Below are 27,787 nucleotides of genomic sequence, written 5' to 3'. Positions count from 1 at the left end.
AGAAAAACTAAATGTTGTAACTATTTTTATTTATGTTATCATTTAACTTTGAGGCAGAATGAAAGTAGGCCATTCAGTACAATTCTATCCATATGTCAGGACAATATATCTGTCCTATTTTCTGGTTTGCCAAGTGCTTACATGTACCCGATTGGCTAATTAATATGGGTCTCAGGTTGAGTGGATTCTAATCTGAGCAGGTGCAGTGCGAAACTGACTAAATCTAGATTCCAATTGCAGCCTGTTCCATGTGTAAAGGTTATGCAGTAATTTTTAAAAACCTCCAAAATTAATCTAAAATAACTTTTCTTTACATCATAATATAAGGATTTGAAAGTCTAATATCATGTGAGCCAGAGCTAAGAGCAAAAGACTTATAGAACTGGGAAAGAGAGATTCTCAGTTCTGAAATGGGATAAAGCACCTGTTTCTAGCCATTATTGTTTGTGATGTCGTACCTTAAACCTGTCACTGAATTACTAACATCAGTGTAAATTTTGGGTAGGGGAGGAGAGGCATAGGGGAGTCATTATATAGTTTTGGAGAAAGAAGGAAACATTTATGACACAAGTTATTCATTTATTTTTATAGTGGCAGCTCTGTCGTGTAGCAAGTGGAACTATGTGATGTTGTAGACATAAAATGTTGTAGACATTAAATGTTTTCACCTTCAGTTTGTAAGCAAAATAGACATCTTGAGTCATTATTAGTCCAAAGAAATCCAAACTGACACAGTAAACCTTGTATATGTCTTAAATTTGTGAGAGGTCTTGAAAAGCATTAGAATGCAGTAAGGCCAGAAAAGTCTATCCTGTCCTTTTTGCAGACAGCTAATTTTTAAAAGTGAAAGTGCAGATATTTCTCACAGGCAATTTATAGTGGGAGAAAAAAGTAAGAAACGTGTATGGATAGGGAAAAGTGAGTGAAATTTAGTGTTGGCATGTCTGATACTCGCCGCAAAATCTTCTTCAGCAGGATATATGTTTTTCTTTCTCATTTTTTATTTATAAACATCTTTGATGCTAAAGAAAAACAACTAGGAAAACAATATGTCCTTGTTTATCTGAAAGGGTTACTATTGATTTTGTAGCACCATGGGTATCCAAAGGAACGTGGTGAGACCACATAATGAAATATATCCAACATATGTTAATGCAGCCAGAGCCCACCCACAGCAGTGCCTGCCTCTCCTAGAGCTAGCAACAGGTGGTCCCACTCCCCAAAAGAACACTTCCCATTCCCCCAAGCCTCTTTCTGAAATCACACCCCTCTGCAACACAGCTAGTGGGGGAGGGGATGCTTGTTACAGTGTCATAACTGTGGGCAAGTAGAATTGTGGTTGGGTATGGATGTTCCAATATACACTTGTGCTTTGTCCGAGTTTTATTTTTGTAATTGTAAATCTTAATTACTGTGGTGGTTCTGAGAGCCAGGGATAGGAGTTTCATATCAAAATAAATATCCTAATAAAATAAACAATACTGATTGCTTAATACCTCCTGTTAAAGGGAATGGCTGCTTTGTGAGCTGACCTGTGAGCAGGTTCCTATTTTAAAAGTAAAAATAAAGCAACATTTTCATTCCATACTCACCCTGCTTGGAACAAAATCTAACAAAAGTGACATCTTCTGCCAGCACTGTTATTTCTCACAACTGCTTATTGGCCAATCCCATTTAAGTAGAAGTGTCTGCAGTTGTTTTTAACATAATAGTATTAGATATACTTATAAATATTTTTAAATCCATATTTGTTTTATTTCGTGTAATGCAGTCCAGATTTAGTAGCCTCATTTCTTAAGCATGATTCCCAGGACATTTTTGAAAAATATGTTTTCTTTTTGTGTTTGTTTGTGTGTTTGTTTGTGTGTTTCTCTTTGTTTTTAGAGAGATGAATGTGCAGCCTGGTAATTTGTAAAGTAAAGAAATTTCCCAAGAAATATTTGTTATGCACAGAATGTCTCCAACTTCCTCCAAAGAACCATTTCAAAAACAGCCATTATAAGGCCACCTAAAGAGCAATCTTGATCATAGTGAATGCATTGTTTTTTTCAGTCCAGGCCTCTGATGGCACGAGGGTCCACTAAGAGTGGACATAGAGGCTCATCCCTGCTTTAGTGGGTGCTCAAGCAAAATAGGATGGGGCTGAGATCAGGTCAGGCAGCTTCTCCTGGTAGATTCCTGCGGTATGCCACTAAGATTTTAAAGTTCCAGGCGCTGGCAGAATCCTTAAAGAAATCCGTTGCAGTGCCACCTGTTCCCCTTAGAGTAAATTCACTTTCCAGCACAGCCACATCTAGGGCTATAGGGAAGCACAAATTGGACTACCTGGAACAGATGGATTAAAGTTTCCCATAGGTATCTGCATTCCTTAGTTTTTCAAAAAGTCTGTGAACTTCCTATCAAAAAGTATTCAATGGATGCTTTGGAAAAATATGTCCCAGAATTTAGCCTTAAGCTGCTATAAATGTTTTCATATTTCTGTTCTTTAAATTGCAATGAAAACAATTTTTATTTGTATTATTTATTGTGTATTACCATAGAAGCCCCAGTCATGGACTAGGACCCCATTATGCTATGTGCTTTATAAACCCAGAACAAAAAGGCAATCCCTGCCCCCACAGAGTTTACATTCTAAGTACAAGACAACAGACTGATACAGACAGACCAACAGGAGAGTTCAGGAAAACAGTGAGGGTATATTGATCAGCACAATAGGCAGTGGTCTCAGCACACCAGCAGCCAAACCACTGTCAAGTTTTTAGTAGGCATCATGGCAAAGAGTTCTATGGAGGGTTTTGAAGGAGGATAATGAAGTAGTTTTGCAGATGTTTATGGGGAACTTCTCCCAGGTGTGAGAGTCAGCATGAGAGAAAGCACAGAGCTGCTTGTTTGAAAATTTAATAAGATGGCAGCTGACACCATGGGCTGATCAGAAGTGGGGGCGACCTTTCAGTACTGAATGAGAGATCACAGTTGGGTGGGGCCAGGTTGTGGAGGGCCTTAAAAGTGAAGACAGGTAGTTTGTTTGATATAATAGAGAAGAGGGAGCCAGTGAAACAAATAAAATAACCAAACATTCTGCTTTAGCATTTACAAGCAAAGCAGGTTGCCACATTATGCTAGTGCATGAGAAACTGTATGTGAAATTAACTAAACGCTAACTATAAACCAAAGTGAACCTGTTAAACTTTCATAGTCCAAGGTGTGAGAGATACAGAAAGTAAACTAATATCCTAAAAAGTGAAAAGTGGTTTTCTTTAAATGTATTTATATACAGGGTAAAGTTTTCAAAAATGCCTGCTGAAATGCCCATTGAAAATCAGTTGGACTTAGGGTCTTCCATGGCCGTGGCACTTTTAAAAATTTCACCTAAAGTGGTGGTAGCAAAAAAATTTAACACTGATGTTGTTGTTTGGGTTTGAAATGTTAATATTGAACCTGACCCTCTGTCCATTCTAATGATCTCCATAAAATAATATACAGACAAATATAGGAATAAATTTTATGTAGATTTGTTATAATTGAATTAATTTACAATGATAAATCAAGTAATAGAATTAATTATTTTCTAACGTTTAACTTATTTATACTGAATAAAATCCCTTTTCCTTGTTTGGTTAGCTACACTAGTTTATAATCATTTGTCTTTTGTCTTTCATTCTCCCTTTTTTAAGTACATAATGTAATTGGTTTATAAAACATGAAAATAATACTTTGCCCTTCTGAACAGCCTTCTATCCCAGTATCTCAAAGTACATTGCAAACACTAATACATTTAGGCTCACAACATCTGTGAGGTAGGGAAATATTATTCTTAGGGCTGTCGATTAATTGCAGTTAACTTATACGATTAACTCAAAAAAATTGTGATTAATCTCACTGTTAAATAATGAATACTAATTGAAATTTATTAAATATTTTGGATTTTTTCTACATTTTCAAATATATTGATTTCTATTACAACACAGAATACAAAGTGTACAGTGCTGATTTTATATTAGTATTTTTGATTACATATATTTGCACTGTAAAAATGATAAACAAAAGAAATAGTATTTTTCAATTCACCTCATTACAAGGACTGTAGTGCAATCTCTTTATCGTGAAAGTGTAACTTACAAATATTGATTTTTTTTGTTACATAACTGCACTCAAAAACAAAACATTGTAAAACTTTAGAGCCTACAAGTCCACTCAGTCCTATTTCTTGTTCAGCCAATCGCTAAGACAAACAAGTTTGTTTACATTTATGTGAGATACTGCTGCCTGCTTCTTATTTACAATGTCACCTGAAAGTGAGAACAGGCATTCGCATGGCACTGTTTTAGCCGACGTTGCAAGATATATACATGCCAGATGGTCTGAAGATTCATATGTCCCTTCATGCTTCAACCACCATTCCATGGGACATGCGTCCATGCTGATAGCAGGTTCTGCTCAATAATGATCCAAAGCAGAGCGGACCGGCGCGTGTTCATTTTCATCATCTGAGTCAGATGCCACCAGCAGAAGGTTGATTTTCTTTTGTGGTAGTTTGGGTTCTGTATTTTCCGCATTATCTCCTGCAAATTGTTATCAAACTTGTTTGTCAGAGCGATTGACTGAACAAGAAGTAGGACTGAGTGGACTTGTAGCCTCTAAAGTTTTACATTATTTTATTTTTGAATGCAGGTTGGGTTTTTTTTACATAATTCTACACTTGTAAGTTCAATGATAAAGCGAATGCATTACAGTACTTGTATTAGGTGAATTGAAAAATACTATTTTTTTTTATTTTTACAGTGCAAATATTTGTAATAATAAATATGTGAGCACTGTCCACTTTGTATTCTGTGTTGTAATTAAAATTAATATATTTGAAAATGTAGGAAACATCCAAAAAAATTTAAATAAATGGTATTCTCTGATTGTTTAACAGCACGATTAATTGCGATTAATTTTTTTAATCGCTTGACAGCCCTAATTATTCTTGTTTTATAGATGAGGAAAACAATTCCCAGAGAGGTTAAAAGACTTACCCAAAATCCCACTGAAAGATACTAATAAAGGCAGGATTTCTCTCCTACTAGAAACACTTTTAAACCTACTTCTGGTCACATTTAGACCTTTGTACTGTAAAGAGCTCCACACAGGTGGGCCCATGTGCAGAGGAAGGGCCTTAGAATGCATTGCAAGATGTATTTCCTTCTCCAGGCTTTTCCGCTGTGTGCATAGCCATTCATTTCCCATACACGCTTGAAAGGAGAATACCATGGACAGTCTGTGAGGTCAATTTTATAGTGTTTTTTCCCCTTAAACAGGTGTTTGTGCTGGAAAGTATGACAGGTCCTTTACAATTTAAAATATTCCAACCCATGTTTCTGTGTAAGATTAATGGCAGATGAAATTCAAATCTGAATTACTCATACATTGTACACAGCTTAACAGTATCAATTTAGGAAAAGAACTTGGGCATCAGTGCAGACAACTCAGTGAAGACCTCTGCACAATGTGCAACTGCAGTCCAAAAAGCAAACAAAATATTAGAAGGTATAAACAATGGGATTGAGAGTAACACAGAAAACACTATAATGCTATTATACAAATCAACGGCTTTCCCTAATCTGGAATACTGTGTGCAGTACTGATCACCACATTTCAAAAAGGATGTTGCAGCAGTAGAGAAAGCTCACAAATAGACAGTGAGAATGATTAGGGGCATGGACAACTCTCTCATTCACAGATTCATTGATTCTAAGGCAAGAACAGACCATTGTGATCATTTAGTCTGACTTCCTGTATAGCACATGCCATACAACTTCCACAAAATAATACCTCCAGCATATCTTTTAGAAAAATACCCCATCTTGATTTAAAAATTGTCAGTGATGGCAAATCCACCATGACTCTCGATAAATTGTTCCAATGGTTAATTATTCTCACTGTTAAAAATTTACGCCTTATTTCCAGTCTGAATTTGTCTAGCTTCAACTTCCAGCCATTGGATTGTGTTACACACCTTTCTCCACTAGGTTGAAGAGCCTATTATTAAATTTTTGTTTCCTATGTATGTACTTTTATAGACTGTAGTTAAGTTACGCATGAACCTTCTCTTTGGTAAACTAAATAGATAAAGTTCCTTGAGTCTGTCATTGTAAGGCATGTTTTCTAATCCTTTAATCATTCTTGTGGCTCCTCTCTAATTCGTCAACGTCCTTCTTGAATTGTGGACACCAGAACTGGACACAATATTCTGGTAGTGGTTGTACCAGTGCCAAATACAGAACTAAAATAACCTCTCTGCACCTACACAAGATTCCCCTGTTTATGCATCCCAGAATTCCATTAGCACATTTGGCCACAACATCACACTGGGAACTCATGTTCACCTGTTTATCCACCACAGCCCCCAGATTTTTTTTTAGAAACACTGCTTCCCATCCTGCCAATATGGTTTACTTCCCTTGTTCACAGATGTATACATTTACATTTAGCTGTAATAAAATGCATATTGTTTCCTTGCACCCAGTTTACCAAGCAAACTAGATCACTCTGCATCAGTAATCTGTACTTTTCATTATTTACCACTCCCCCAATTTTTGTGTCATCTGCAAACTTTATCAGTGATGATTTTATGTTTTCTTCCAGGTCATTGATAAAGATGTTAAATAGGGCCAAGAACTGACCCATGTAGGACCCGACGCGAAACAGACCCACTCAGTGACGATTCCTCATTTACAGTTAAAGATTGAGACCTATCCGTTAGCCAGAGAGAGACTGAAAGGAGATGAATGAGAAGGGATACAATAAAAGAACACAAAATGATGAATTTTATAGAGAAGATAGACCAAGAGTAGAGCTAGCTGGAGAAATACTGACGAAATGTTTTTTTTCCATGGGAATTTGCGGATTCATCAAAATCAAAACACTTTGTGGCGATAGTTCTATTTTACCAAAGTTAAAACAAAAATCTGCCTGATTTCCTGCCAGCTTGCGACCCAGCTTCTTGGCAGCCTGCCTGGCAAGCTGATGGTGAGCCTGGAGGTCCCGAGAGTCCCAGCTGCCAAACTCCCAGGCTCAGGGCTCCTTGGCAGTTCACGCTCTGAGAGCCCAGGTTCCTTTCCCTTTCCCAAATAATTTTGAAATATTTGGGTTTTGTCCCACAAATGAAACCAGTTTTAGAAATAGTTAAATCCTCCATAGAATAGAATTACCTTTTCCCGCCCACCTCTAATCAGGAGTTCCTGTTTTTTACCTGTCTCATAACACAAGAATTGAGGGGGCATTCTGTGAAATCAAAAGTCTAAAAATTCAAAAGTGAAAAAAGCACAACAGCATATTAGATGGCACATGGTATCATTGCCAAGAACTTAATGAGATTCAAAGAGGGTTTGGATTTATTGATAACAATAATGTTATCTATAATTAGTTAATTCTAAAATAAGAGTTTTGGAAAGGATATAAAACCTCATGTATCAGAGTTTAAGCCTTTTTCTACCTATTAGGGATCAGAATGAGTTTTTCATTGGGAACAGGATAACCACATTTGTCTACTTCAGGGTTTCTTGCACCTTCCTCTGACACATCTGGTACTGACCCCCATCAGACAGGATCCTGGACTATTTCCATACTGGGTCTGATCTACTATGGCAATTCTTACATACCTGTGTTTCACTCTCATCATGGTGAATCCTATATCAGACTTTTTCTATAGGAGGCAGCTTCTGGCAAAGACGTAATCTCTTCATTTTCAGTTGACAGAGCCTCTGATTCTCAGTGTCTCAAAATTAATATCTTGGCTGTCAATGCATAATAGTTATTCATATGCTTTTTATCTTTAATGCCACAGAGTATCTATCATATCATGCAGCAGGTAACATTTCTGATTCTCTTCTCTCTTCTCCCTCTTTTTGTGTTTCATCTTCTCCTGTCCACTTTTCAGCCCTTTCGCTTTCCCCCTCCTTCCTGCCCCCGTTGGTTCCTCAGTACCCATCCTGCCCTCTCCTTTTTACTCACATCTCCATCCCTCTGACTTCCAAAGGCTTTTATTAAATCCAAATCCGAGTGTTGATTTTTGAGGGTATCATAGGAAATGGAGGTGGCAATGACCTATTATAGTACTTCATCTAGCCTAGTTCCCTGCCAATGCATAGTTGTTCCCTAGTGTTCCCATAGTTGTTCCCCAGTGTACATTTTATAGTGTTTTCTTCTATTTTTAAACATTCTAAACTATAGTGTTTCCACCAGTTCCCTGAAGAGACTGTTCTATATTCTAATAGATCTCACCATCAGGAAGTTCTTTAATATTCAGCCTAAATTTTCTCTCTTCTAAATTTCATTCCATTATTTCTGTGATAATTTATACCCTCTGTGGCATGCTGAATGATTTATTCCTTCCTTGGTGTTTAACCCTACAGATATTTGTACACTGTTTTCCTCCTTAGATTGTACCTCAGTCAAGCAACTCATATTTTACTCCTTTTACCTTTCCTCATAAATTAATCTGTCCAGCCTCCTGGTAATTTTTGTTGCTCACTCCAGTTACTCAATATTAGCATCTGAAAAAATAAAAGGAGTACTTGTGGCACCTTAAAGACTAACAAATTTATTTGAACATAAGCTTTCGTGAGCTACAGCTCACCTCATCGGATGCATGCAATGGAAAATACAGTGGGGAGATTTATATACACAGAGAACATGAAACAATGGGTGTTACCATGCACACTCTAACAAGAGTGATCAGGTAAGCTGAGCTATTACCAGCAGGAGAGTTGGGGGGAAAAAACCTTTTTTAGTGACAATCAAGGTGGGCCATTTCCAGCAGTTGACAAGAACGTCTGAGGAACGGGGGGAGCGGGGGAGGGGGGGGGGAATAAACATGGGGAAATAGTTTTACTTTGTGTAATGACATATCCACTCCCAGTCTTTATTCAAGCCTAAGTTAATTGTATCCAGTTTGCAAATTAATTCCAATTCAGCAGTCTCTCATTCTAGTCTGTTTTTGAACTTTTTTTGTTGAAGAATTGCCACTTTTAGGTCTGTAACCTAATAACCAAAGAGCATCTGAATAACCCACTTATGTCACCACCCAATCTTAACTTTGCAGTCTTTCGGTCCTAGTTTTCTTCTCATTACAGTACTTAAGAACTTCATTAATGATCCTGGTTTGGCATCATTTGGATCTTTTAGGCTATTGGGAGAATTAAAAATCCCTGATGAACATGAATAGTATCCTGCAGTTTCAAGCACCTTGAGCTGCATTTGTATATCTAGTATGTAATCAAAGAGCTTTCCCATATGTTAACACTTTTCATCTATTTTGTTGGATATCTTCATATGTAAAGAGTTAGGCATTTTATAGTATAAATATTTCTTTAGGTGGATCATAGAAAAATGCATATAAGTATTAAGCAACAGAAAAGGTGGACAAAATTTGCAGATTTATTTTAGCAACAATACCTACCTGTCAGTTTATATAGATCAGTGACATTCATTGCGTTATATACTGTAATCTTTACGAGGTTTTCATTATGTGATAACTGACATTTGTATGATGTTAGTAACCATATAATGGACAGTTAGTACAAAAAATAAGACTTTGTCATTATTGTTTTGGTTCTGTACCGCAATGTTTAGAACAACAAGAGTATTTGGAAGTAACAGTAGTTTCTGCAGAAACCATATTGTTGTGAGTTGTTCTGAAGCTGTGCATTTAGAATAAGGAAATGAGAATATAAGAATGTAGCATAATTTATAAACTGTGACATACAAACCTAGATAGTAATAAAAAAATCTATTGTTATTTATTATTTGCACATTTGCATATTATTTGTACTCTGCTAGGCACTGTTTAGACACAGAAAAAGACACACTCTTTCCCTGAAGAGCTAATAATATATGAAGGAATACACATACCATACTGTTCAGCAAAATTAAAGAGGAAGTATAACCACCATAGAAAATGCAGAAATCCAAATGGACAAAGTACATGTATACTGTATGCAGTGATCAGGAATGAAGAGCTCTTAAAATAACTGTTGAGAAGTGACTTTATAAATGGATAGGAATAAAGTAAAGGAAAAAAAGTATTTTGTCTGTAATGTAAATACCACACAGTACATACACTGCTCTAAAGTCATTGCTTGCCCGAAAATTGATCAAATAAAAGCAGAAGAATGTGCTAACTTTTGATCTTTTCTATATAGATCTAAAGTCACGATCAATCGGTTTCCGTCTGTTCTTTGAAATCACATAAGGTTCATATGTGCCAAGTTTTATATGAATCACATGATAAGGTCAAGTAATACAAATTCCAAGGCTGACTTTATATACCCAGATCACATATGACTGTGATACTATATTACCATATGTTGACTATAATGGTGGGTATGTAAATGCTGATCTTGAAAGGAATCCCATCAGTAAAACCCAAGATAAATAAAATTATAGTAACACTTTTCAAATTAACTAAAAATGAGAGGAACTCGATGGCAAAAAAAATATTACGAAATAGAAAGGGGCAAAGGCCAGCAGGGCATTCTGTGATCATAAAATCAGAGAGAGAAACTTCTTGGAACTAAAGAAAAACTGTGAATATTTAGACTTTTTAAAAAATCATGAAATGCCAAAATTCAGCAGTTACTTTTTTAATAGAGTTATTACAAAAAAATTCTGTGGATTGCCAAAGACTAAAAATAATCTGGTCATGTTTTTTTGTCATCTGTGGGAGCCAGAAAGTGAAGAAATACACAGCACTGAGCAAAAGTTAATTTGACCTTTTATTCACAATTGTGAATATTAAGAATTGACAAAAGGAATACCATTAAAGGATACCTGCAGCAGGCGCTACTGAAGTAAACTTCAAAAGCCTAGCAGTAAAAAGTGACTGCAATGTCAGTGAAACTCTAAATAACTACATTGCGTACTTGAGCATGTAATGTTCAGATCTTTTAGACTTCTGTATAATTTGTGCTTTCTGTTGTTTGTGTTTACTATGATGCAAAGAAAATCTAGAAGTAGTAACTAGTAAAGGTTTAATTTTCACTAATAGCAACTTTTAGCTCATACGTTTTAGGAAGAATAAGTAAAATGTTCCTAGCAGTTAACCTAAACTGAACAGATATTAAGAACAGCCATGTCAAATCTTTTTATATTTACTAATATAGTATTTGGCTTTTATTACACACATTACAAATTAAGTATAATTATTGTAATGTACTCTGTTATATATACATATACACACACTAATGTACATGCAGGTATACCAGCTTTGTGTATATGACTACAAATACTGCATATAAAATAGTATATAAATGCTATAGTCATGTGTATATGCTTAACCTTGTTTTGTTTTGCTTCCCCTGTTCTATTTAATCACACTACTAGCATATCATTAATAAATATGATGATTATCTTATCATCTGCAGATCCTGGAAAGACACTTCCAGAAGCTCTTGATTACTGCAAGATTTGGCTACAGACAGTAGCTGGAGAGATAGATGCTAAAAGTGGTATTCCACCTCCTCTCATCACACTGCAAATTAAAGACTTTCTCAATGGGCCAGGTAAGTGGTGCACTTTTGATCAAAATGAATTTTGTAATGTAATCAGTGTGTGCATATAGAGTCATCATTTCTTTGTAAATGAACATGCCAGAAAAATGTTTCCTTCTTTCTCCATAAATGTGGATTTTTTTAAAAAAATTATTTTATTTATTTATTTTTGCCAAAAACTACACTGGAGAGAGGTCCAGGTTGAACAGAATTAAAGTGACAGATTTAAGGCTGGGTAAACCTCTTATCTTTGAGGACTAGACACTGGAGCCTTAAACCCCTAGAAATTTCAAATTTGTAGATTTCTAGTGGAACCCAAAATACCTGCTTCTAGCCTTTGGAAAGCTGTGAGACTGTAAAATGTATGGCACATGTAAAAAGACCTGTTTAAAGTCATTTTTAGACGTTCATACTGTTCCCTCTGAACTCTGTTCAGCTGGATTCATGGTAATCTAGACACTTGGTGTTCTGTGCTAGGCTGCAGGCCTATTAGGAGTGCTCTGAAAGAACAAGGCCTACACGCAGCAAAGCAGCGAGTTATTGGCTTTATTGAAGGTAAGTGACACACCCGCAACGGGGACTCCAAGCGTTGCTGTCACGGAGGCGGGGAACCCGGTGCACCGGAGCTCTGCCTGGGACGGAGTCGACGAAGGGGTAAACAGCGAGCCAAAATAAGCACTACACAGAAACAGCTTATGAATACATAATTAGGTACTTTTTTAAAGGGGCTTTTTGCTACCTGGCAAAGGGCCATGCAGTGCAGACAGAACTGGCCTAAAGCTGGTTATAGCTGGTTTTCCATGTCCTACAGTGACCCGTCGGCTCCGAGAAAGCAGACATTCCCTAGCTAGGCCGTAACAAAGTCTTCCGCAGTCCCTTACACTTGGTATTACAGGTGTAGAGATACAAAACAAAAATATTCTCAATAAAATGTTAATCTTCTAAAATAGCTTTACAAAATAAAATAGCTATTATAAAACTATTTCTATAACTAATATAGCATATTTAGAATATGTGGTAGCATAGCATAAAGGTTTTACCGGCACTTGTTTGAGACAACATGCATAATTTGTGTCTTTGCCCCTCATGAACAATCCCAAACTCATGTCAATAAAAGCTTTATGCCAGACAACATGATGTATTCTTTATATATGAATTACACATGAAGAAAAACCCTACTTAACAGAGTGGCTTTCCCCATCAACCCTGATTACAGGATGAGCCCACGCTGAGAGGAATCAGTGATTCCAGTACAAAAGTAGCAGGAAATTGCAGTGAAGGGGGAAGCCCAGGAATCTACATTTATGTCTGCAGATACTGCAGGGCTCAGAGTCAGTTAGGGAAAAGCTCAAGAAGTAGAAGAGTGAGAAAAGCTCTTCAAGCAGGGAGGCCTTGGAGAGACCCTGACCAAGTAGGGGAAATACTGCAAAGGCTCAGTTGGAAAGGCCTGTGAAGAAGACAAACTGCAGGCAGGAGGTGCTTGGAAGCAGAAAGACAGTCCTTTCAGGGTGGTGGGGCTGCCTAGCTGCAGCTGGGCTGAAGTTTCAGCTGTGCGCATTTGTGTTCTATTTTTGGAAGATTTGAATTACTTTGTATTACTGGGAGAGAAAGACACTGAACTGGGGCTTGGGTCCTAGAGGGCTAGCATGCACCTGGGGACTCAATAAATTGGACCCCAGGAAGGAATTGTTTAGAGCCCTATGTGGATACAAAATTTATATCTGCAAAATTTAAAATTCTGTGCCAAAAAAATAAAAATTATGTGCACAGTATTTTAAAATTCTGCAGATTTTGTCAGTAAATAAATGTGGCTCCAGCATGGCAGTGGGGAGCACAGGCCACTGGCTGCACTGAGGTAGGAGATCACCCTGAAGCCCCCACCTCCTCTGGTACAGGGACTCAACAGTGAGGCTGCACCTGACCCTGACACAGAGCAAGGGCTATGCCTGTCCTGAAACACCCTGGGGCTCTGCCCCCCTGCAACAGGTGTGAGTGGGAAAGCTCAGGACAGCAGGATCCAAGTGTGGAGGGGTTTAGTGTGGGAGGAATCCAGGTGTGGGGCAATCAGTGGGAGATCTGGATGCACAGTAGCTCATTTGGGGGGAGGGGTTCCTGGTGCAGGAGCAATGGGACTCTGCAGGGGATCCAGGTGAAGGTGGTTGGATGTCAGAGGTGGGGATGTGTGTGTCTGGATTGCAGAGATGGAGCTCGGCGGGGAGGGGGTCTGAGTGTGGGGGGCTTAGTGGGGGGTCTGGTTGCTGAGGGAGTCGAGCTTGATGGGGTGGGGTCCAGATGCAGCTGGCTGGGGATCAGTGGGGTGGGGGTTGGGTGAGGGGGGGTTCATCGGAGAGGTCCAGGTGTAGGGGGGTAGGGCTTGTCAGGGTGAGGGTTCGATGGGCCTGCTTAACAGGGGAGCCCCAGCTGCTGCCGAGGGGATGCCGCATGCCAAGTTTCTACTTCGTCCTGCAATTCCCCTACCCCTTTTTTCTCCATCCCCCCAGCCTCACTCCCACATTCCCGTTCCCCCTGCCCTATTCCACCCCCTTACTTCCCCACTGCCTCTTTCCCGCACCCCCCCTTCCTCATTTCCCCACCCTCCCTTACCCAATCCCACTGTGGGCACTCACTGTTGAACAGAAAACAAGAAGGCTCCCAGCACACAGAAGGGGAGCACAACTGGCACTAGGACCCAGGAGGTGGAGTTCAGCTGCAGAGTCAGCAGAGCCAAGACACAGCCTCCTTCACTGGGCAGCTCTGCGCTTGCAGAAATGAGGCAGGGCAGTGGCAGGTAACCCCATGTGCCCCCCCATGCCTCGCCTCTATTTGGGAGGGGTGCAGTTTTTGGGGAAAGATTGCCCATGTACCCTCTCCCCTCCAGCTTTCCTGTAGTTTTCAGCAGAGAAGCACAAGAATTCTGCGAGCAGGGAGGGAGGATGTTTTCTGTGGGAATGCAGTCACACAGAATCCCCCCAGGAGTAATGTTAAAAGAATTAGTAAGGTTTGCAAAGATTGATTGTGACACCTTAATTTATCCCCCTTATGCATATGAATTATATTACAGTCTTTAATTACATGATCACATTCTACTTTTTCCACTGGATCCCTGCCTCATTCAGCAGACAGAATGGACATGGCTCAGTTAATGAGCAGCTGTTCAATATTTTATTTTCTCTTCATTGTTCAGTGTGTATCCCCCATGCTTTATTTACTGCACATTATTAAAACCTGTTTTGAAGACAGAATTATTAATGTCCTCATGGGCTTTTCTATGGCGCTCATTACTATACTAGCTAAGTACTTCACAAACATTAATGAATTTACTTTCACAACACCGCTGTGAGGTACTGAGAAACTGAGGCATAGAAAGATTAAGTTCAAAAGTTTCCACTAATTTTGGGTACCCTGTTTGAGACATCTAAGACCTGATTTTTTTGAGTAGTTAGCATTATAGAGCATTTTATATGTTCAAAGGACATCTCCCATTGACTTCAGTTGCAGTCAGCTCAGTACTTTTGCAAATCAGACCCCGGGATATCCAGTTAGGCACCTAGATAGTGAGAGTCACACAATTAGTGACCCCTCTGAAAAAGGCTTGGTTTAAGTGTCTTGCCTGGCATCACACAGGAACTGTGGACGAGGCAGGAATAGAATCTAGTTCTCCAGGACAGCATTCAGCTGCCTGAACCAGGACAGCATCCTTTCTCTTTCTGTAATCCTCTGTCTCATTCAATACACACCTCTCAACTTGTGAAACAAATGAGGCAGGGGTCCTACAGACAGCAGCCTTCTTTATTACATATCCCTGATTCATCCCCAGAGCAGATCCATCCTGTGCACTGAATGAGACAAGAGTTTTATGGAAGAAATAGTATGTGATCATGTAATTAAAGACGATATCATACAGTATACAGATGCATGGGCAACCTTAATTTTGTCATGTGTTAATTTTTGTGTACTTGACTTTGCAACCTTAATAATGTTCAGTGTGGGTTTTGTATGTGTAATTTCCCATGATTTTAAAAACACAGTCTGAAGAAATGGAAATTCCATCATGTGGCATCCTGTTCACATCTACATGGGTTATCAGCAGGGTTGGAACTTCTGGATCCACCACACAGACCTCTGCCACTTGAGCTAACAGAGTAACTGATAGCAATAATAGGCTGTCTTCCTCTGTGTGGAGCAGCACTATAGGGGAGAGAGACATATTTTGCCACAGGTGTGTATGACAGCAGAGAATGGTGGGACTCAGTAATCCTGGCTTCCATTCTGAAAAGGACTGTGCTCTAAAGGGCATGAACTCTTCTGCCTGTTGTCCTCAAGTTTGTCCTCTTCTGCCCCATCCCTTCCAACCTATCCCTTTACTAGTCCCATCTCTTGCTTGCCCGAGCTCCTTGTCCCAGTCCTGTTGTCCTTGCCTGCCCAGTTCTAATCTCCACTCCTCAGGCTTCTCATCTTCAGGCCCTCTGTAAGAAGGCTACCTAGCAGCAACTTTAAATAAATATACAGGGGAAAACCATTAAAGGCATTATTTGAAATAGTTTTTGCACCAAGGGATTCCTTCAGATGGCCACCTGACAAATGGCCAGATTTTTTACCAAATTAGATAACCATGAAGCCCAGTTTAATGCAAATAATACTAAGATGGCCTGAGCTATTGTCTGCCAGGGCCAGGACACCTAATTTAGAGACTTTCCTTAGGAATGGAGTTGAGGTTGCTGCTAAGCAAACCCTGGCAGTCTCTACTGGTGGGTTTCACTTTCCTGTGATTTAAGTGATTCCCCCATGTGCTAAGTAGACAATAAATCTCCTACCTCCAAATATAATGGTGTGAACAGTGGCACTGGAACACTTTTTTAGAATGGGAGTGCTGCAACCCCTCTTACCTCTGTCCGCGCCCCTTGCTGCCCTGTAGAGCTGGGGTCAGGAGCAGGGCCGTGGCTCTGGGATGAGAGGACACGGACAGGGTAAGGGGCTAAGGCTGGGGCCACAGCTGGGGGTGGGTGTGGAGCCCAGGGCGTGGGGCCAGCAACCGGGACCAGGACTGGGCATGGGGCCGGCAGCTGGGACCGGAGCCAGGCGCAGGGCCCCAGGGCACAGGGCCAGATGTTGGGCCAGCAGCTGGGCACAGAGCAAAACCCCGTGCAAAACCTGGGCTTGCCCCCCACACCATTAGTTTCCTCCCCTATGGGTGGGAATAGGATGAGTCTCTTTCTGCTCTATCCTCAGCAATATAGGCAGATCCTGAGTCAGTGTTCAAATTCACTCCTTCCTGGTCTTTGGCTTTATTGGCAACTCCAAAACAATAATGCAGTATAAACCTTTGCATGTTTCCTTCTAGATCTTGGCTGTTTCCCTCCAAGACCTCTTTTGGCCTAAGACACATAGCATTTTTATCACCTGGCTGGTTCCAGTTGGACCCATTTCTAAGCATGTCTCAGCAGTAATTACCCTGAATCTTAACATGGAATTTTGGCTCAGGGTGGTTCAACAAAACATCCCTGCCTTCCAGTACAGGGTTTTACAACCTGTTACAACTGAGAGCTTGGTCAAATAATTTCATCATCTTTACCATTCCACAATGTTAGAGCTTTGACTAGATCCCTTTAAAACTTGCATACAACCACACAACTGCAAAAAGTGCTGTTTCAGACCTAGTGAAAAGAAAAGATGCAGTGGTTTAATTCAACAACATGCGAACATCAACAGTACAATAAAAACCTCCTAGTCAAGACTCATTCCAACACGTGGTTGGAAGGCGTGCTGGAACAATTTTTATAGTGGGGGTGCTAAGAGCCATTGACCAAACTGTGAACCCTGTATATAATGGAAACCACTTCAAGCCAGGGAATGCGATAGCACCCCCAGTCCCCCTAGTTTCAGCACCTATGGTGATTGAGCATCTGAGAAGTAGCTGAACCCACCAGGAGGGAGAAGAATGGCTTCTTAGTGGTCCTGTGGTAAGCAGTCAGGTGGCTAGACACAGTTAGCCTGTGCTTATCTGCCAAGGGCAAGAACCTCAGCAGTCATCTTCAGAGAGCCTCAGCAAGGCCACCTAAGAACACATGATATTGGTGGCAGCAGGGGAAACCAATATATCATTAATGAATTGAATAAATACTCTGCTAAAAATTCAGTCAGAAGTAGTAGTGCATATATTGCACCATTCTGTCAATGACTTAGTGATTTATTATGAGCATTTGTCAAATACTATAAGACTCATGTTCTTACTATATTACTGCTATAAATATTTTTAAGGACTTCTTTATGTTCATTTTATGTATTTATTTTACAATCAATTGATGTATAGACAAGTGCAATAGATGATAGCCATTGAAGACTGGGGATCTGCTTTTCAGCACATTTGTCAAAGTTATGCAAATCAGTCAGAAACCTGGATATAACTATTGCAATGACAACGGAATATACTTGTGTACATGTATCAAAGGTTCAATGTTTTTTAGTAAGTAAAACATTTTTCCTAAGAAAAATATTTTTGGAAAGGTGAGTTTGAAACATCAGCTCTACTAGTCCAAACATGTATATAACTTATGATGCAGTATAGCAGTTAGAAAACAGTCTGTAAATTGTTCCCAAAATTTGCTATCTCTAGATGAAACTTTAGTTATTGTAAACAGTTTGTCAGCTAAAGTAGATAAGTAGATGTTGTTCCATAGAAAAATTTTATTTTTTCACCATGCAGGAAGCCAGGTTGTCACTCTATATTAACTTAGAGATAAAAAAAACTACAGCTAGTAGCTAGACTTGGAAACCACCAATTAAATGGGAATAACAGGATACATTAATACACTTCTTGCCAAATGAGTGGATTATTTTGTACATTTTTGGCAACTAACGAAAATTGATATTTCTTCCAGATTTTAGGTAATAAGATCCTAGGAGAAATAAGCATATATCACTGAGCCAGTGGGAACAGAACTCAACTTTACCCCCAAAAAACAATTCTTTCCTTTTCTACAGTAACTAATTATCTAAAAAATTTTTTTTTAATTCCTGCTAGATCAACACGCACAACCATTGTTATAGTAAATCTAATAGTGGACTTGTATATTTAATTCTTCACATGTAGGATTACATTAGATACAGTTGAACCGATGATTATTTCTGGCCAATTATCTTCTTAGACAAAGAATAAAGATGACCATGTTGTTTTATTACTAAATTACTTGCTATCCCTACCCTTTAAGTCTTACTTTAGAACAAAAATCCCACATATTTTTGCTGTATGTAATATATTACAAAAGGTTTCAAAAATTTATTAAATATAACTTATGTTATTATTTGCCTTAAAAGTACAATTGTAAGCAAAACACAAATTTTTCTGTGCCAAAATCCTCTTTCCCTAACATTTTCTTGGAAAGATGATAGTTTAAGTATGAAATTATTAAGCTTTTTGATTTTTTGCCATTTGGAATAATTTTCTGTAGAACATTTTATCCAGTCAAATTAAGAAATAGGATGTAGTCCCTCTGCTGAATGATAAAACAGAGTTCAAGATTTTTCTTTTGAGTTTGCCTGTCTATTTGTCTTTCCGTTCCATTGCTTGTGTTGTGATGTTGTGATGAATACTTTGCCTCTAGTTATACATTAAAAAAAAACAAAAACCCAAGCCTCACTTCAAAAAAAAAATTCTATCTCAAAAGGCAACAATTGTACCCATTAGCAAGGTCAGTGATTTGGAGAAACCTGGTAAATAGCAGCTACCAGAAATCCACTAGAATAGTATCTCTAGCAGGTGATAGATTAGTTGGAACAAATTGGAACCATTGCACTTCGGCAATCCTGGTTTCTTTCAAACTGTTTTTAAAATGTCGTCATTTTAATACACAATCTCAACCCTGTAGAACAGTCCACAGCAGGTTAATTTGAATCGTATGATGTGTCACTGCCCTCAACTGACATGAGCTCCGTTCCATGTGTGAAGCCATAATAAATCCATTCCCAACCGAAGCAAATTCCCTGTGAGAAGGTGAACTAATCCAGGCCTCACACTGGCATGTTAGCCCTCTGTAATTGAAAGCAGGGCCACCTGTTCCCAGCACAGTTAGCCTATAGAGAGAAAATTAGCATTAGATCAGATACTTAATATATTGAAAAATCATTCATACTTCTTGCAAGTTCAGCTGTGGGATGCTTAACATGACATCATATATAAACTTAGGAATGTGCCCACTTGATCCCATTTTAACAGTTTTGTTAACCATGGTGTTTGTTAACTTTGAAATGAGAATTTTTTGATTTAATGAGAGCAGACACGTGAGAAGGGGAACTGGCTAGGGTGCAGACTTTTCTAATTAACTCAGGGTCATTTGCAAAAACATTTGAGCTCTCTGGTATTTTTTTCATTGTTCTTTTACAAACAAGTTTTGAACCACTGACACTGTAGTCATGAAATGACATTTATTTGATTAAGAGGACAAACAGAAATATGCCAAATATAGTAGTGTGCGCATGTTATTTTTTATTGACAGAGTTATTTTTATTAAAAATGACAATTCAGGGATTCAATGAGGTGTGAAGATAATGCAGATAAAATGTTCAAAAGTGGCTTAGGTACTTAGCAGCCTAAGACCCACTGACTTTAAATGAAACATAGCCTTCTAGATGCCTATGTCACTATTGAAAATGGGACTCAGGCTCTTAAGTCAGGTAGATGGTTTTGAAAATGTTACTCTATATCTTTTCCATCATTTTGACGTGTCTTCCGTGCTTTTAAAGTCTACTTTTACCTTTTGCTGATTCTTTATTTCTTTTCTTAGGATTCTTTTATTTCTTAAAATGCTACAGCAATGCAGCTGCACCTCTGCAGCTGCGCCGCTGTAGTGCTTCAGTGAAGACACGGCCTATGCCAATGGGAAGGTCTCCTATTGGCGTAGGTGCTCCACCTGCCCGAGAAGTGGTAGGTAGGTCGATGGGAGAATTCTGCTATTGACCTAGAGCTGTCTACAGCAGGGGTTAGGTCAGTTTAACTGCATCACTCAGGGATGTGGATTTTTCACAGTGTAGACCAGGCCTCTGAGTTACAGGCTCTAGGATCCTTTCCAGGCTCTTCCCCAGATTTGCTGGGTAACCTTAAGCAAATTATTAAACCTCTTTGTGCCTCAATTTCCGCATCTGTAAAAAGGGAATATTAATACTTAATTACTGTTCGCCTTCATGATGATGCCTCCACAGACATCAACTGTAGTTATTTGCCTAGTCACATAGCACCTGAAACATTTTTGAAAAGTAGCTGGCAGCTAGAGGCATGTACAATTCAGTATCAATATTCCATAGATCATCTATGCAGCCCCTGGAGTCCCTGCAGCACATGAACTACAGGCAGAAGAGAGAGGAGAGAGAGACCAGGAATGTAGGCTTTTGTAGTGCTAATTAAGAGTATATGGTTCCCTGAAGTCACAATCCACCTTATTGGTTCTGCTCTTGATTCTTCAGTCCCAGCAACAAGTAAGGGGGTGTTTTCTGATACTGGTGCTAGTACTGGCTAGTGTCAGGTTGGAGAGGGAAGGATTTTGAGCCTGGGGATGGATTTTCTAAGTCTAGAGCGGTGTGTGTGCACGCACAATAGGTGTTCAGAATTAAGGGGGCTGGTTCTGAGCTACCAAGGCTAGGTAAGAAGAGAAGGGGTTTTCCGCTTTGGGGCCAGGTGTGTGTGGGAGGGTGTTTCTGTGCGGTTGGGTTGGAGGGAAGTGGGGAAATTCTGAACCAGGAGTGGAATGGGTTGAGGTGCAGGGTTAACGCAGGAGGGAATAAATTGGTTTTGTCACGGTGATAAGAAGCAGATGTTAGGATAGAGCTAGACCGGAGGGGATGAGATATTGGGGCTGGGAAGGAGCAGTGAATGGACGACAGGGAGAATAAATACTGTTTTCTCCTACCTTCATCTTTTCTGTCATGTGTCCCAATTTTTAAGTTATTTCTCTAAAAGGGGGAAGAGAGAAAAGGGTGTCCCCTTCTCCTCACAAATCTCTCCCCAAAAGGCTTTCCTGTGACACTCCTGAACACAGTGTCTCAGTTTTCCACTTTGTAAATATGATTGACTTGCAGAGAAGCGGAGGATGGGGGGAAGGTACTTACTCCCTACAGCCCCATCCATTATTTTGAACACCACACTGCCATTAGGCTGATCCATCTTAAAATAATTAGGCTGATGATGCATTTCTCTTGCCTTGGAATATCCTTGTTTCAGATAGGCATAAAAATGCTTTTTGAGCCTCAGGAAAAGGCTCTTAATGCCTATGACAGCTACAAGGTCCTCTCAGAAAGGGCCCAAAATGACCATAAGACACTGCTTCACAGCATGCTCCTGCATTAAGTCCTGGGAGACCTTTTCTTAAAGAACTCTTGCGAAGCATGAAAAAACTCCTTAGGTGTTTGGCTTCCAAGTCTTCCATAGGTGCCAAAGCCTGAATCAAAATCGGAGATTAAAAGAGGAATCATTCTCTTGTAAAGGCATCTGCTGATGAACCATCTAAACAATTTGACTGGCTAAAGATCTGAGTTCTATGTGGCAGAGGCATGTTCAAGGGGGACACGTGATTAAACAAAATGTAGTGCTCCAGATGCCAGATTTGACCAGACCCTGTGTGATTGGCTTTTCTAGATCTTAGGAGCCCCTAGAAAGGGAGGACTTCCTGGGATCCAGGCTGATCATGTATATCAGGGCTCATATGAAATATATATAGCCAGAGCATCAGGGAGCCAAAATGCCCTTTGAAGGCTCTGGTGAACTCTGAAATAAAATCCTAAACCTAAGCATTATTTTTTTTTCTGTTTCGTTGTTTGCTTGTCTCCTCTCCCTTCATGTTTATTTCAGTGGCTCTCCATGGAGAATTCCTCACTTCTTCCCCTCTTTTCTCCGTTCTTCTTTCCATTCTCTCTCATCTTCTTACATTTTCCCCTCGTGTTCCTTTATCTTCATAGTGGGGCCTCTCCGTTGGTGATTGGAGGCAGAGTAAACCTTTTGTTCTGGCTGGAGTATAGACCACCCATATTTCCCTCCACCCAAAGCAATAGCTACAGATATCTGTTTATGACCGAGCTTTTTCAGGCATCTTAACTAAAACATTTTCCTTACCCAGTTTTTTTTTTTGAATATTGGATTTGTTAAAGAAAATCTGCAAATGTTTGGAACTTTGGGAATGAGGTTTTCTGATGTATTTTCCTGTCCCATCATCAAGATGGCAGACAAGGAGAAGAAAGGGAAACCAAGGCCAAGAGATGCATTGTATGCTCATGTATATCCTGACACAGAGGGCTTGGCTTGTTTATCCTTATCACGTGGTCCACTCACTGCAGGTGGTGGCTCCTCCTGGCCTCTCTGGGGATTACCTCTTTCCAGGTCTGAGGCCCTTTTCTGCTGCTTGCTGCACGCCCTGCTGGCACTCTCTCTCTCGGTCTCTGTGACTCTAGGTGCTCCTTCTTTGTGACTTGGCCCTTCTGCCAGGTCACGATACATATTTCCCTTTCCAGGGTATCAAAGTCTTCTCACTCACTGTCCCTATGGTGCCACTTCCTCAGTGGCTGGTAGAGGAACCCGGGCCCACCCCTTACTCCGGGTTCCAGCACAGGGATCCTCTAGTCAGCAGCCCAAATCTGTTCCATCCTTGATCTTTACTGCCTTTTCCCTGAGCCTGTCCTTACCTTCTGGCTCTCCCTCCTTCGCTTGCCAGCCCCATAGCTCCCTTCTCCCAGGAAGCAATTGTAGGTTACTTGCTTCTACAGCTTCAAACACACCTCCCTTGTCTCAGAGAATGACCGCAGACTGCTACCTTGCAGACTCTTCTCTGCGGCCAACTTCCCGTTTTATAAACCCAGTCCAGCTCGTTCCTCCTCAGTTGGGCTCCCTCATTATTTGCCCCAATCCCAGTCAGGGGGTTACTTAAGCCACCCGATTCCCCTTAGTTGTGGACTGTCTGTGGCCCCCTTCTTAGTCTACATTAACCCCTTCAGGGCAAGTGTGGGGTGAACACCCCATCACAGTCCTGTCGGAATCTCCAGTGACCGTAAGATTCCAGACATGTATGGAGTGCTGGTGCCCCCCATAATGACTATGGGAAAGATTCCACATTGCAGCCAGTGCATGGGGCAAAGGCCATGCTGAGATGGCTGAGCAGGCACCAGTACTGCTCTCCCATCCCTTTTCAAGCAGGATCCAAAGCAGGAGGGAGCAGCAGAGGCAACTTGAAAGCAGACTGTGGAGAAAATATCTGTATTAGTTCAGAGTCTTGGCAACACCTCCTATGCAGTTGTTTCTAACTATAGTAGCTTCTCGGACAACCTCAGTCATGCTGCCATTTCCCCTCTAAAACCAGCCCTGCCCCAGATTCCAGTACAGCTGCAACAGGAAGTGACTATGTGTGTTCTCACCACTCCCCCAAATGCCCACTAACCAGTTAATATGAGTGCCACCAGAAGTAGTGCCATGACTGCTTGTCTCCCTGGGGAAGCAAGCAGCTTATGTCTCCACAAACAAGGGACTATCCTACCCCTACTGTCTGGGGAAACCATGCTCCTCCTGTGCCTCCTATCCTGCCTACGTTTCCCTTGACAGTAGTCAGGATGGACTGTTAAAGTGACCAGGATCCAGTTCCACCATCCTCAATAAACAGGAGCCTTAGTCTGTCAATAGGACAAACAATAGGGAAAAAAATCCTGCCCACGAGTCTCATTCTGCTCCCCAGAGCCTATCGCTTCCCAACATAAAAAGTGTTAACAAGGGAAATCTGAGGATGGTAAAGACAATTCCGATTTGTATTCAGAGTGGCTCTTTAGTAATGAGGAAATGTCTGAATTGCAAGCCTTGAATCTTCTCAAAATAAAGGTGAAGAAAAGACTAGTCGTTGCACTGCTCTCATTTGTCACTGGTCCAGCATCATAAGAGTCTCTAATAAAAGAAATCCAAAAGCTAGAAGAGGCTTCATAAATTGTCATTAGCTCCCCATTCCCAATTTGGATCAAGGTAAAAAGACAAAGAAACCCAAGACTAATATTTCCCCCTCCTGCTTCTTTTAAGATTATGTTAAGGAAAGTGTTACGTATGGTTCAGGTGTGAACTGCACCTATGAACTCTCTCTGTCCGTGGGCAGTTCTTTCAAGTGACAGGCCAACACCTGGGGATTTTAACTGCCCAGATATCTGTTGGAAAAGTAATATGGCAAAACACAAAATATCCAGTAAGTTCTTGGAATGTATTGGTAACAACTTTTTGTTTTGGGAAATAACCAGGAGGACAGCCATATTAGACTTTATTCTGATCAACAGGGAGGAATTGGTTGCAAATCTGAAGGTTGAGGACAATCTGTTTGAAAGTGATTGTGAAATGATAAATTTCATGATTCTATTAAAAGGAAGGAGTGAAAGCAGCAGAATAAAGGCAATGGACTTCAAAAAAGCAGATTTTAACAAACTCAGAGAACAGGTAGGTAAGGTCCCATGGACAGAAAATCTAAGGGAAAGATTGCTCAGGCACAACAGCAAACTGTCCTGATGCAAAGGAAAGATAGGAAAAATAGTAAGAGGCCAATTTGGCTGCATTAGGAGCTCTTTAATGACCTGAAAATCAAAAAAAACTCCTATTAAAAAAATGGAAACATGGACAAATTGCTACGGTTGAGTTCAAAAGACTAGACAAACATGTAAGGCAACATCAGAAAGGTAAGGCACAAAATGAGTTACTAGCAAGGAACATAAAAGACAAGGTGAAGAGGTTCTGGGAATACATTAGGAGTAGGAGAAAGATGAAGGAAAGTGCAGGGGGCTCTACTTAGTGTGAAAGGAGAGCTAATAAGGGATAACATCTAGAAGGCTGATGTGTTTAATGCCTGTTTTGCTTCAGTCTTCATTTAGAAGGTAAATTGTGACCAGATACTTAACACAAAGTGGGAGGGGGAGAATGCAAGACAAAATAGGGAAAGAATAGGTTATTTAGAATATTTAGATAAGTTAGATCTATTCAAGTGGGCAGGGCCTGATGGAGTTCACACTAGGGTACTTAAGGAACTAGCTGAAACAATTTCAGAACCATTAGCAATTATCTTTGAGAACTCAGAGAAGGTAAGTGAGATCTCAGAGACCTGGAGAAGGGAAAACAGAATGTCTATCTTTAAAGGAAAGAACAAAGAGGACCCAGGAAATTATACACCTGGAAAGATATTGGAACAAATTATTAAACAGTCAATTTGTTAGCACCTAGAGGAAAATAGAGTTATAAGTAATCGTCAACATGGATTTCACAAGAACAAATCATGCTAAATCAACCTAATTTCCTTCTTTGACAGGTTTACTATCCTACTGAATAGTGGGGGAAATGGAGATGTACTATATCTTGATTTTAGTAAGGCTTTTGACACAATCCCACCTGACATTGTCATAAACCAAACTAGGTATACGTGCTCTATGAAATTATGATAAATCGGCAAAACTGGTTCTAAAACTATATTCAAAGAGTAGTTATCAATGGTTCGCTGTCAAACTGGGAGGATGTATCTAGTGGGGTTGTGCAGGGGTCTGTCCTGGGTTTGGTACTGTTCAATATTTTCATTAATGACTTGAATACTGGAGTGAAGAGTATGCTTATAAAATGTGTGGGTGACACCAATATGGGAGGGGTTGCTAGGACTTTGGAGGACTGAATTAGAATTCAAAATGACTTTGATAAATTGGAGGATTAGTCTGAAATCAAAATAATGATGTTCAATAAAGACAAGTGCCAAATCCTACACTTACAAAGGAAAAATCAAATGCAGAGATACGAAATATAACTGGCTGGACAATAATACTGCCGAAAAAGATTTGAGGATTATAGTGGATTACAAATTGCATATGAATGAACAATGTGATGCAGTTGCAAAAAAGGCTAATATCATTGTGTGGCGTATTAACACGAGTGTTGTATGTAAGACATAGGAGGTAATTGTCTCACTCTTCTTGGTACTAGTGAGGCCTCAGCTATAGTACTGTGTCCAGTTCCTGATGCCTCACTTTAGGAAAAATATGGACAAATTGGAGAGAGTCCTGTGGAGAGCAACAAAAACGATGAAAGGTTTAGAAAACCTCACCTATGAGGAAAGGTTAAAATGAGAAAAGACAACTGAAGGGGGATCTGATAGCAGTATTCAAATATGTAAAAGGCTGTTACTAAGAGGATGGTGATCCATTGTGCTTACTGAAGGTAGGATAACAAGTCATCTGCTTAATCTGCAGCAAGGGAGATTTAAGTTCAATATTAGGAAAAGCTTTCTAACTATAAGATAGTGAAGTATTGGACTGGGCCTCCAAGGGAGGTTGTGGAATCCCTGTCACTGGAGGTTTTTAAGGACAGGTTAGACAAACACACCTTTCAGGAATGGTGTAGGTATATTTGGACCTGCCTCAACACAGGGGCTGGACTAGAAGACCTATCAAGGTCTCTTCCAGCTCTACATTGCTTTGATTTTATAAGAGACTAAGGCCATGTCTACACTAACAAGCTTATAGCGGCACAACTGTATCAATACAGCTGTGCTGGTGTAAGAGTGCTCATGCGATGGGAGAGAGCTCTCCCGTCAACATAATAAAAGCAGCTCAGTGACTGGCAGTAGCCATGTCAGTGGAAGAGCATCTCCCACCGAAATAGCGATGTGCACAAGAGCGCTTATGCCGGCAAAACTTATGTCGCGCGGGGGGCGGGGGGGTGTCACACCCTTGAGCAACAAAAGTTTTGCCAGCATAAGTGCTCGTGTAGGCATGTCCTAAAGCAGTTGTCTAGAAACAGACAGTTTGTGCCCACCAGTCTTCTAAGTTCTGAAGAAGACTATTAATCAGGAAGAGGATATGTAATAGATTGATCTGGATTTTTCTCCCGTGCCCAGACTACAGTTCTGCAATATCTAGCATCCCCAAATCCACAGCATGATTTGAGGGAACCCCATCCAAAGGAGGCAGTCCACATGAGAGGGCTTCTGCAGAGATGTGCGATTTGACAGAACTGATCCAGTACCCTGAAAGAAAGATGTTTGACATCTCCAAAATTAAAGAATTCAGGAAGGACAAACAACTCATCTCATATCTACTTCACATTTGGCCATAAAACCTCTCCTATCAAATGACTGATCCTGTGGAATCTACTCAATATTCTTTGTGGTTCTTGAAAGGAAACAAGATATTCAAGCCATCTTGGATCTTGAATTGCTCAATGTGTTCACCTGGAAATCTAAATGCATTATGTAGACTTTAAATAGAATCCCTACCCCTTC

General features: G+C 40.1%; 1 protein-coding gene across 13 annotated transcripts in view; it reads left to right on the top strand.

Annotated features, from left to right (window-relative positions):
- Positions 1-27,787, top strand: part of VPS13B (vacuolar protein sorting 13 homolog B) — a 914,031-nt gene that overhangs the window by 733,650 nt on the left and 152,594 nt on the right. For all 13 annotated transcript variants that reach the window (XM_037892217.2, XM_037892214.2, XM_027818377.3 and 10 more), the window contains exon 35: positions 11,406-11,543. In XM_037892217.2, coding sequence (XP_037748145.1) covers positions 11,406-11,543 — 138 coding nt within the window. The remainder of the gene's footprint in view (positions 1-11,405; positions 11,544-27,787) is intronic.

This window comes from Chelonia mydas, chromosome 2 (genome assembly GCF_015237465.2).
Source record: "Chelonia mydas isolate rCheMyd1 chromosome 2, rCheMyd1.pri.v2, whole genome shotgun sequence".
NCBI lineage: Eukaryota > Metazoa > Chordata > Testudines > Cheloniidae > Chelonia > Chelonia mydas.
This window is presented reverse-complemented; position numbering and strand designations above follow the sequence as displayed.